We start from the raw sequence: 12,738 nt of genomic DNA on the forward strand, positions 1-12,738 counted from the left end.
TTGCAGTGGATTCACCCAACTGCCAACAAGAAGTCACTGAAAAGGTTCAGTTTTAGAAGGTTAGACTAATACTGAAAAAGTAGTACTGATAAAATGCAAAGTGCAGGGAGATGTTTGTAGGTTACAAATGTTAAAAAGACATGAGGGCCTAGCTTAAGGCAGTGGCAGGGAGAGGAGCCTGAGAGATGGCTAAGAAAACAAGCCATCAAATATCCGAGCAGAAGTAAAGGAAAGTGAAAGCACTGAAGCATTCATGTATGTGGCTTGTTTAAGGAAGAAAATGAAAACACAGGCTGACTCAACTATTCTTATTTCTACTTGTGAAATTAAAATTAAAAAGTGGAAAAAAGGTTTACTCACAGACATTCACTGCAACTTTATTTATAATAATGAAAAAAGGGAAAACAAGCAATCAGCACATGGTTCACTATGCAGGTTACATCCACTCAGAAGAGTAGCAAACAACCTTTAAAAAGAGGCAGATAAGGGCTGGGGTCGAGGCTGAATGGCAGAGTGCTTGTCGAACACACGTGAGGCACTGAGTTCGACCTTCAGCACTACATAAAAATAAACAAATAAAACAAAGGCATTCTGTCCATCTACAACTACAAAAAAATTTTTTTTAAAAGTTTGACATTGCTTGTAAATCACCAATGCTTACCTATGACGAATAAATCACTTAATGTATCTAAGATTAAGTTTCCTCATCAGAAATTTATGTAAAGCAATTAATGCAGTGCCTGGCACATAGTAAATATATAGTGATTGTTGTCTATTAACTTTTCCTTAAGAAGGCACAATGTTGCTGGGTGTGGTGGTGCACACCTGTAATCCCAGACCCTCCAGAGGCTGAGGCAGGAGGATCACAAGGTCAAAGCCCTAAGCAATTTAGTGAGACCCTGTCTCTAATATATTTTTTTAAAAGGCTGGGATGTGGCTCAGTGCTTAAGTGCCTGGCTTCAATCACCATACCAAAATAAATAAATTTAAAAAGGTACAATGTTGTGAATTATGGATGTTACAATTACTACTATGAAAATAAACAATGCATAAAAAAAGAAATAAGCTAGAATGACTGATTTCTCACTAATTCTATGAATCTTCCTATTTTTCTTTAATGCGCCCACTGTACTTTTTAAAAATTATAAAAGGTAACAGAAAATATAATTTAAATGAAATTGCTTATGAGCAAGGGAAAAGATAGTACATATTCAAAAGATATAAGGAGTCAATAACAGTATTAATACTTTTAACAGAAACTTAAATAGCTAGAATCAATATCCATTAATTGAACTTAAGTACAGGCATATTTTGGTATGGAAATTCTCAAAGTGTGACCCATGGACCTGCTGTATCAGAATCACCTACACTGGGGCTGGGGTTGTGGCTCAAGCGGTAGGGAGCTCCCCTGGCATGGGTGCGGCCCGGGTTCAATCCTCAGCACCACATACAAAGATGTTATGTCTGCCGAAAACTAAAATGTAAATAAAATATTTTTTTTAAAAAAGATTACAGATCAGGGCTGAGAATATAGCTTAGTCAATAGAGTGCTTATTTAAAAAAAAAAAAAAAAAAAAGAATCACCTACACATTCCTGGGTCTCACCTGCTATTATTACATACCAGACTCTCTGTCAGTGATGCCCCCCAAATCCACATTTTTAATAATTGCCCTCCAGAGACTGTCATGTATGCTAGTTTGAGAAGGGCTATTATGGTAGAGTGCCAGCTGTGAAATCATTATTATAAAATGTAATATATCTGGGCTCTAATGCTAGATTCACCAGTTATTAGCTTTATGATATTGGGGAAAAGTTACCTAACCTTGCTGTAGCTCAGTTTTCTCCTGAATTATAGGGAATATATGACTCATTTGGAAGGTTAATTGTGAGAAATAAATAACACAAGAAGCAGCCTAACACAGTACTCAAGAATATTGTGGATACTCAATATCCAGCACCTATTATTACAAAATACAATCAAAAATTAAAAGTTACAATGACAGACTGTTCAAACTGAAAACCATCTAAGCCATGCCCTAAATGCAATGTTCTCAAGCCAGTGGTTAGGGTGCAATCCAACTGTGTATTGGGAATCACAGTTTTCCTTCCAGAAAGCCATCACACACTCATACATTTAAATCCACAATACAAATTAGGAAATTTATTGTGTATGTGAAATAGAACTGACATTTACCTGCACATTGTAGAGCACTTGTCTAGCATGTGTGAGGCACTGGGTTCAATCCTCAGCACCACATAAAAATAAATAAGTAAAATAAAGGTTAAAAAAAAGTTCAGGGAAATAATCTATACCTTTATCCAGACCTAATCATTAAAACAAAACAAAAAACCAGGCAGTGAAACTAAGCATGACTGGCTATTGAGAACATTTCAGTAACTATCAATTTCATTAATCGTTCATTTGCAGGCACTTGGTCATAGGAAACTGGGGGGGGAAATACCAGAGGAAACTGTTAAAAAACTGAGCCCATTTATCTTTTATTTTTCCTCCATGAATTAAAAAAGCCACATTTTGCCAAGCACGGTGGCACATGCTACACATGCTTATAATCCCAATGACTTGTGAGGCCGAGGCAAGAGGATCCCAAGTTCAAGGATGGCCTGGGCAACTCAGGGAGACCCTGTCTCAAAATAAAATAGAAAGGGCTGGAGATGTAGTTCAGTGGTAAAGTGCCCCTGCATTCAATCCCCAATATACAGCTAAAGAAGAAGGAAAAAAAAAAGCCATTTTTCAATTTTAGCCGTACAACTGAAAAGCAATAATCAAAGAGCTTGTTTGAAAAACACTGTTATATAACCTGCTCCCTCACCTAAGAAAAACCTGAGGGTTGGAAAAGTTCTATCATTTTTTCCAAAGCCAGAGATGGTAGCAAAGACAGAAACAGAGCTCAGATATTTCCTCCAGCCCTATTTTCCTTCCTTAAGATAACACTGTCTCCACTAAAGTTCAGCTCATTCACAAAGACTTTTTGTGTTTTTTTGTTTTGGTACCAGGATTGAACCCAGAGGCCCTTAACCATGGAGCCACATTCCCGGTCCTTTTTACTTTTTATTTTGAGACAGGGCTCCACTAAGTTGCTTAGGCCCTTACTAAGCTGCTGAGTCTGCTTTGAACTTGTGATCACTATGCCTCACCCTATCTGCTGGGATTACAGGCATGTGCTACCTTTCCTGGCCATGAACGCATATTTTTGACTTATTTCCACCAAAATGTTAATTCTTGAAATAGGTCATAGAGTCACAAGGTACATAATTCAATAATTATAAAAGGACATTTCAGAATGAGGGACATTCTGTCTGTCAGCCACCAGTCTTCTTTTTAGATATGACAAATACTCTCAGCTTTTTTGACTAACTGGTTTCTTTCCTTTTTTTGCAGTATTAAGAATTGAATTCAAGGGTGCTTGATCACCGAGTTACATAGCTAGCCCTTTTAAAATTTTTTGTTTTGAGGTGCAGGGGTTTTGGCTCAGCGGCAGAGTGCTCGCCTACCACATGTGGGACCCTGGGTTCAACCCTCAGCACCACATAAAAATGAATGAATGGAATAAAAATATACCAACTACAACTGTTGCCCAACTACAACTGAAAAATAAATAATAATTTTTGTTTTGAGACAGGGTCTTGATAACTTGTTTCCTGCCTTAGCTTCCTGATATGCCGGGATTATAGGTGTGTACCACCACACCCAACTAACTGGTTTCCTAAAAGGTCTCCACTTACCTTCTTTCCACAGGTACGGGCAAGGACCAAACTTCTCCCTCAGAAGCCGGAAGCTCATGTTGTGCAGCTTTCAAGGGAGTGCTGTCTAGTTTAAAGCTCTCTAGTGTTTTCATGATATCCTTCACATGCTTAGCTTCCACATTTATTTCCTGCCAAACCTAGTTTCAAAGAATAACATGTGTTTTAAATTTCTGTAACTAATAAATTATTGCCAAGATTAAAAAGGGCCATTTATTAGAGATAATAGAAACCTCCATTTTGATATCAGACATCCAATAAAGCACACTCACATATTCTGTCAAAATTTTAATAATGGTTCCTTAATTCTGTTTTCAATGGCAAAATTAATTCTGATAAAATGTATTATATATCCTGGGTAAACTGTTACTAATTTACAGTTATTATTCCAATTGAAAAAATTCCAATTTTAAAATGTAACAAATTGAAAAGTTAACTAATTTTGACATTTGACAAAAATAAAACATTTGCAAGTTGTCCTTTGATAGTTTTTATACCATTTAATTAGCTTTTAAAATCATAAACAAAATCCACTAATTCCATAACTCTACAATGGATTCAATATGAATTAGAAAGTAATAATTTTTGATTATTAAAATTCATATCAATATGCAATCAAAAAACAGTGTCTCCATTTACATACAACCAAGGTATTTTTTTTATTTTTATTTTTAGTTGTATATAGACACAGAATCTTTATCTATTTAATTTTATGTGGTGCTGAGGATCCAGCCTAGTGCCTCACACATGTTAGGCAAGCGCTCTACCACTGAGCTATAACCCCAGCCCCCAAACAAAGGTATTTTTAAAAGGCAGTCTTGACTCAATTTAAAAGCTATAAATGGTAATGATTGCACATTATTAATGAATTAATTATTATTGAACTATACATCTTAAATGGTTTAGTTGGTCAATTTTAAAATGAAAAAAAAAAAAAACACTATATATTTTTGGGGGCGGTATAGGTATTGAAATGAAGGTTAGATAAAGCACCCTTGGGTTCAATCCCCAAAAACCCCAAACAAAACAAAACCAAAACAAACAAACAAACAAAAACTTCAATGATTTAACTGTAAGTGCCTTTACACAAATCTTAGCTTTTCAAGAATATGTCTCTGGCCTAACAACAAAAAGCCTAAAGAGTCTTTCAGTAACAAACTTAAGATTTTTGTTGTTGTTGTTATCAGTGATTGAACCCAGGGGTGCTAAACCACTGAGCCACATCCCCAGCTTTTTTTTTTTTTTTTTTTTGAGACAGGGTCTTATTAAGTTTATTAGGATCTCGCTATATTGATGAGGTTGGCCTTGAATTTGCAATCTTCTCGCCTCAGTCTCTCAAGTTGCTGGGATTATAGGTGTGCACCACCTGCACAAACTGAAGACTATTTATGAAATAAAAACATTTTCCCCTTTTGGTAATGTAAAGGATATGGAAGAGCAGGATGAGGAAGAAGTTCAAAGGATAGAATACTTTCCCTAAGAAATCAAAGACAAATATGGCATAATATTTAAAAAGAAGTTAGGGAATAATATTCCACTGAGAAGATCAGCTCAAAAAGACCACTAGTTTTTGAAGCATTATTCCTTTTGTGACAGGTGAACCTTGCTACAAATATCATCCTCAACTGAACTTATAAGTTCTATAAATTTCTGTTGGTGCTTAGTAGTTAAAGTTCCTCAAATGGGTGGGCTGGGGTTGTAGCTCAGTGGTAAAGCACTTACCTAGTATGTGTGAGGCAATGGGTTTGATTCTTAGCACCGCATATAAATAAATAAAATAAAGGTACATCAATAACTAAAATAAATTTTTAAAAAAAGTTCCTCAAATGAGATATAAATATGACCTGCTTTGTAAAAGTTCTATAGGGAATATGATACCTAAAGGAGATTCAAGCATCAACTGCAGTTTCAACAATAGCTTAATAAAGTCAACTCTAATTTAAGTAAAAATCTAATCTAAAAAATTACTTTTTAAAAATCAAAACAATTACTTTCTAAAACTTCTAAACTAAAATGTATTATATTACAACAATCAGAATAATTAGAGCTCATAATACTTTGAAAGTAAAAGAGGATTATTACGAATATAATAAAAATTTTCAAGTAATATTACATACAAATATTATATATAAACCATACACTCCTACAGTGCTGGGGATCAAACCCAGGGCATTGCATGTGCTAGGCAAGTGCTCTACATAAACCATATATACTTAATATGTAACTTTATATAGCACTGATGATTAGATCTAAATTTTCCCTTCTACGTACACAGTCATTAAAACATACAGCAGTCATGATCCTCACCTGTTGCCATTTCTGCTGAAGGTATGTGTCTTTGACTGAGTATAGATACTTGTTCATTTGGTCAAGAACTCCCTGATAATAAACCATTGCAGAGTCGTAGTTTCCCAGCAATGCATATTCACGAGCCAGTTTTACATTCTCACTAATCATAAGAAGACTCATGCTCAACTGTAAGCTATAAAAAAGAAAAAAAATTTCATTAGACATGTCTCTTAAAAATAAGTACCATAAAGAGTTTTTAAAATTATAGTTTCTGGAGTTTATTCAAGAAGCTTACACATATGGTACTTTTTCATTCTTATACATTTGCTCATACATTTTTATTCTTTAAAAAAACATTAGTTCTGACATCCAAACCCTACACCCTACCTATGTGCCACACAGCCCAGTTGAGACGACATTCTCTCAGTTGTCTACTTCCCAATTCCTCTGTTCAAAATAAATGTCTCCTTTTCCAAAGTCCCCTGGAACTTCACAGGGACTTTCATCTCAAAGCATTTGTCTATAGTTACTCTATATCTCTACTAAATTGAGTTCATGATTTTTTTTTTTCTCAATACTGGGGATTGAACCCAGAGATACTCTACCTCTGAGCTTTTTATTTAAAAAGATTTTTACTTAATTTTGAGAAAGGGACTTGAAAAAAACAGCCTCTACCTCAGAGCAAAGCCTGTCCAAGGAAGGGACATGACCTTTGTCCTTGGAAAAACCCACAGAGCACTCCTAAGCACATTCCCACCCTGCTAAGTTGTTTATCTACAAATAACAGGAGAGATCTGCTGCACCAGGTGTCCCTGACTCAGTCAGGCTAGGTGGGGATCCATAGCAGCCCCCTAGCAGCCACCTATCAGCATGAGACAGGGAAATACCTGGGATGCCAGATGACCCTCCCAGTAGTTTATGGTGGTTGATAACAAGTTGGGAAACCATGTAGTTCAGCACGTACACCCCTCTTGGCTTAAACCAATCAGTTCAAACGAATACCCCTTTTGTACTGACCAATCACCCATACCCAACTTGTTTCCGCCAGTGAATGTGCTAATCATGTCTTAGAGTTGTTATTTGATTTTCCCGCAGTGTGTGATGATTTGCTAAAAGAGGCTATGATGTATGTGAAGTCCCTGCCCTCTCCAAAAAATGTATAAAACTGCTGCAAACCCTGAGCTCGGGGCCTCTCAGTGTCACCAGTTGCTGTGTGTGTGCATGGAGGACCGAGCTAGCTTGCAATAAACACCTCTTTGCTGCTCACATAGATCTTGGGTTTCTGGTGGTCTTTGGGGGTCCCGAATTCGAACATAACAGACTCACTAAGTTGCCCAGGCTGGCCTAGAATTTGCAATCATCCTGTATTAGCCTCCCGAGTCATGGGATTACAGGCATGTGCCACCATGCCCAGCCTAAACTAAATTCTTTTTTTTTTTTCATTGTGAAAAAGTCTTTATTTTAAGAAAAAAAAAATTAGTTATCAAAAAATTTAACAAGTTTCACTTAGCAAAATACTCTTGCAGTCTGGCTGGGCACAAATAACCTAGGCGCCACGAGGCACTTGTAGGTTCAAACAGGAACTATTTATTGCCCAAACTCTCACCAGCACTCCACTCCATGCGAGCTCCTGGGGAACTCTCTTGCCCTCAACGGGGCTCCCGGGGAACTCTCTTGCCCTCAACGGGGCTCCCGGAGAACTCAAAAGTAGCAAAATACACCCAAAAGGAAATCACAATACAAAGAAATCTTTAAGTCAAGGCCTCACCAATTCCTACAGTATTAGTATTGTGTCTCAGTTCTCAAAACTAACTTTAAAAAGCTTAATTTTAACCTAAAAATTTTAAATGAAGAAGAAGAAAAAAATACAACAAACATGAGAAATGTTTCTCTTTGAATTAGGGATCTAGCACCTTTGAGTTCTCCCAAAAAGTACATCTCCCCAATGTGTTCACTGTGGTGTTGTGTAAAAGATCCACATTTTTTTTTTAATATTTATTTATTTTTTTAGTTTTCAGTGGACACAACATCTTTGTTTGTATGTGGTGCTGAGGATCGAACCCGGGCCGCACGCATGCCAGGCGAGCTTGCTACCGCTTGAGCCACATCCCAAGCCCAAGATCCACATTTTAACATAGTTAAAACTACTTTAACTCAGATAACATCTCTGAAGTATACTACCAAAATGTTAATCAAGAAAAGCGGAAGAAAATAGTTTTCAGTTTACTCAATATCACATGCCAGAAGAAAAGTTTGCATGAGAAAACACTGAAGAGTGTTGGCAGCAGGTCCACCCTGGCCCCTGGAGCCCAACCTCCACTAGTTTGTTCTGCATGCCAGTGTGGCCAGCTCACAAGGCCATGGCGAACTTGCGGTTTTTCTGTTCCTGCTTGTCCGTCTGAGACATATGTATCCCACGGGAATGCCTTGACCTTTTCTGGTCTGATGGACTTATTGTTAAGGGAGGTTTCGGTACCTGACAATAATAGATGTTGAAACTAAATTTCTCCCCCCTCCCTCCTGCTTTTGGGTAGTTTTCCACTTCTGCTGCTTGGGGTATAAAAAAAGGTGTGTTAGCAATAAAGATTATTATTGACTCCTGGATGAAGAACCTTGGTGTCCTGTGTGTCTTTTAACCTCGCCGTCCCTCGCCGGACTTGGCTCCCTTGGCCGGACGCGGCAATTGGAGGTTCTCACCGAGATCCGGAAAGCAGGGGTAAGCGGACGGGGCTCACCTTCTAAGAAAGAAGGGGGAGGATTGGTTTAAAGATATTTTAAAGAGACAGGGTACGTACCATGGGTAACTCAACAGCGAAGGTTCGTCTGGCCAACGAACTGAAAGAGCTGTTAAATACACAAGGAACAGGAATAAAAACTAAGACTGCAACCGAATTCGTTGAAATTATTGCCCAGGCTTGTCCTTGGTTTCTGACAGGAGGATTTCTTAATAATAGTGACTGGGACCTGGTGAGGCATGACCTTCAGAAATTATTGAGGGACCGGGGCTCGGACAGTGTCCCAGTTGCCACCTTTTCCTTATGGAGGTTGGTAAAGGATGCTTTATTAACAGATAAAGTAAAGATCAAGGATCAGCTTGCTGAATGTGAACAGGCCCTTAATCAGGTGCAGGAAGAGCAAATGGCAGAATCCTTAAAGGATGAGGGTCCTCTTGAGGACTCGGGCTCAGGGGGTATGAAACACCTCCAGATTTCTAAGCCCAAAAAGGATCCTGAGGACCTCAGTTCTCTCTCTGAGGAAGAGGAGGGATTAGAAAGGGAGATAGAGGAATTAGAACATCGCCTTAAAAGGGCAAATGTGAGGGTGCCTAGGGCCCCCTCAGTTGCCGCACCTCCTCCCTATAATCCTGATTGGAATGAGGACGCCCCTACTAGACGGGCGGGGGTCCACTGGGGTTCTAGAGCGGCTCAGGTTTTTCCAATGATTGAAAACGCCGATGCTGATGGACAGCCGGCCAGAGCCCATGTCCCCCTAGCCTTCAAGGACATAAAACAGCTTAAGGAGGCGGTCATTAATTATGGACCTCATGCCCCTTTCACATTGACCCTCTTCGAGTCTTTCTCAGCCAGTCAACTGATACCCAATGATTGGCAGCAACTTTGCAGGGCTGTGTTATCTGGAGGGGATTTCTTATTGTGGAAAAGTGAATATCATGAAAGGTGCCGCGAGCTGGCTCAGATTAACCTGAATGCGGGCCATCAACGGCGAAATGCTGAAATGTTGACAGGTACTGGGCAGTATGCCACAATAGGCCAACAAATTAATTACGACCCAGGTGTTTATGCTCAAATAGCCTCAGCTGCAGTTCATGCCTGGAAAGCCCTGCCCATTTCTAAGACTGAAGCAAAAATTTCCAAGATCTCTCAAGGACCCTCTGAACCTTATTCAGACTTTATAGCCCGCCTAATGCAGGCTGCTGGAAAAATATTCCCTAATCTGGAACAGGCTATGCCACTTATTAGACAACTGGCATATGAAAACGCTAACACTTACTGCCAAAATGCTATTAAGTCCTCCCGGGCCAAAAGTATAGATGACATGATTCGAGCATGCAAAGATATAGATGGGCCTCATATTACTGGTCAGGTTTTGGCTGCTGCCCTTAAGACTGGAATGCAAAAAGCTGATAACAGGGGAACCTGCTCTAAGGGGTGTTTTAAATGTGGAAAAGAGGGACATATAAGGAGAAACTGCCCGGAAGGGAGCGAGGGTGCTGGCAGAGGGATGCCTGGAATTTGTCCTAGATGTCATAAAGGAAATCATTGGAGCAGTGAGTGCAGGTCAAAATTTGACATCCAGGGTAACCCAATACCGTCGGGAAACGGGAGCAGGGGCCCGCCCCGGGCCCCGGAAGCCAAAGTGTACGGGGCAGTGCAGGGACAGAACAGTGCCCCAGGGAGTGGGCGTCTCCGCCGCCTCCCACTGACCAACCCCTTTCTATCTGGGAACTCCCCAGGGGAACACCAGGAAGCGCAGGACTGGACCTCAGTTCCACCTCCCGAGCGGTATTAACTCCCCAAATGGGACCTCAGACGCTGCCTACTGGGGTTTTTGGACCCCTGCCAGAGAGGACGGTGGGACTAGTGTTGGGACGAGGTAGCGCAACTCAGTGGGGCTTGAAGATTCTTACGGGGGTTGTTGATGCTGATTATCAGGGAGAGATAAAGATAGTAGTAGAAGCTACCCAAGGAATTGTTATTCTTCCCCCCGGGGAGCGTATAGCTCAATTGCTGCTGCTACCCTTAGCTTCCATTCCTGGGCACGCCCTCCGTGGGTCCCGGGGCGACGGCAGCTTTGGCTCCACTGGAACTCCCCAGGCCTTTTGGGTAGCTCATTTGGATTCGCGTCCCAACCTGACCATTGAGATACAGGACAAGGCTTTCAAGGGAATACTAGATACGGGGGCGGATGTCTCTGTCATTTCTGAAAAACAATGGCCACCTGCCTGGCCCCTCCAGAGTCCCTCGGCCATATTACAGGGGATAGGACAGACCCGACCAAAAAGAAGTGCTTCCTTTTTAAAATGGAGAGATGGCGAAGGACATAGTGGCCATTTCCAGCCCTATGTGGTGACTGGACTCCCCACGAATCTTTGGGGGAGGGACTTGCTTCATCAAATGGGGGCTATTCTCACTACCCAGACTTTGAAAGGAAATAATGACTTTGTTAATGATGCAATGCTAGACATGGGATGGATCCCTGGAAGGGGACTAGGAAAGAGACATGAGGGCAGAATATCACCCGTGGATCCAGCAGAACAGGTTACCCGGCGGGGAAGAGACCGGAGAGGACTGGGAAATTTATCCTAGGGGCCACTGAAGTGCGGCCACCTCCACTGTCCATTACTTGGTTATCAGATGACCCTGTGTGGGTAGAACAGTGGCCCCTAACTAAGGACAGATTACAGGCCGCTTCCCTATTAGTTCAAGACCAGCTTAAGTTAGGACACGTGGTGCTCTCTACCTCCCCTTGGAATACCCCTATTTTTGTTATACAAAAGGGGTCTGGGAAGTGGAGACTTCTTCAGGACCTACAAGACCAGATAGACTCTCTAGCAGAAGTAGTTCTTCAGAACAGGCGGGGTTTAGACTTGCTTACTGCCAATCAAGGGGGAATTTGTTTAGCCCTTGGGGAGAGGTGCTATTTTTATGCTAACAAGTCTGGCATAGTTCGCACAAAAATTAAACAACTCCAAAAAGACCTAAAAAAAAGGAGGAGGGAATTATTTGAGAACCCTCTCTGGACTGGACTTAATGGATTTTTGCCTTATCTTCTTCCCTTATTGGGACCATTGTTAGGCCTCCTTCTAGTAGTGGCAATAGGACCCTACATTGTAAATAAGATAGTACAATTCATTAAGGATCAAATTAATATCTTAGCCTCTAAGCCGATACAGGTTCACTATCAACGCTTGAAGATGGATGATCGCCTCTCTGAGATATACTTCAGACCGATCCGAAGATGAGTGTCCTCCTTAAAAGAAGAACTCCTGCCATATCTTTTCTCTATGCATACCTCTCCCTCTTGCCTTCCTGTACTAGGATCTTTGCTGTCTAATCTCTCGGTCCAATCACATCTGCCATTCGGTGGTGACGGTCATGGGTCCCGTGGGTGGAGACGGTTAAGCGTTCACCGCAATAATGTCTTGATAGGTCATAACACCTTGAGCTGATCTTGTAGTACCCAGTGACGGGCAACTTTCACGCTTGCTGTGCGACCTAAGACAGGGAATCGGGGCCTTCCCAGAGACGGGTAAGCATCGCAAGGGCTGTGAACGACCTAAGACAGGGGCTACTTGATTCCCACTGGCATGCAAAAAACAAAAGAGGGGGACTTGTTGGCAGCAGGTCCACCCTGGCCCCTGGAGCCCAACCTCCACTAGTTTGTTCTGCATGCCAGTGTGGCCAGCTCACAAGGCCATGGCGAACTTGCGGTTTTTCTGTTCCTGCTTGTCCGTCTGAGACATATGTATCCCACGGGAATGCCTTGACCTTTTCTGGTCTGATGGACTTATTGTTAAGGGAGGTTTTGGTACCTGACAATAATAGATGTTGAAACTAAATTTCTCCCCCCTCCCTCCTGCTTTTGGGTAGTTTTCCACTTCTGCTGCTTGGGGTATAAAAAAAGGTGTGTTAGCAATAAAGATTATTATTGACTCCTGGATGAAG

General features: G+C 40.9%; 1 protein-coding gene across 2 annotated transcripts in view; it reads right to left on the reverse strand.

Annotated features, from left to right (window-relative positions):
* Katna1 (katanin catalytic subunit A1) overlaps positions 1-12,738 on the reverse strand; it is a 44,338-nt gene that overhangs the window by 19,404 nt on the left and 12,196 nt on the right. Inside the window, exons 2-4 of one of the 2 annotated variants that reach the window (XM_046427410.2) lie at positions 6,071-6,245; positions 3,746-3,903; positions 2,196-2,246 (exon numbers count right to left, since the gene is read on the reverse strand). In XM_046427410.2, the coding sequence (XP_046283366.1) occupies positions 2,196-2,246; positions 3,746-3,903; positions 6,071-6,232 (371 nt within the window). In that variant the 5' untranslated portion in view covers positions 6,233-6,245. The remainder of the gene's footprint in view (positions 1-2,195; positions 2,247-3,745; positions 3,904-6,070; positions 6,246-12,738) is intronic. The other variant, XM_046427412.2, reaches the window with a different exon arrangement.

Source organism: Marmota monax, unplaced genomic scaffold, assembly GCF_021218885.2.
Source record: "Marmota monax isolate L192 unplaced genomic scaffold, Marmota_monax_Labrador192_F-V1.1 WCK01_AAM20220418_F8-fsc00114, whole genome shotgun sequence".
Lineage (NCBI taxonomy): Eukaryota > Metazoa > Chordata > Mammalia > Rodentia > Sciuridae > Marmota > Marmota monax.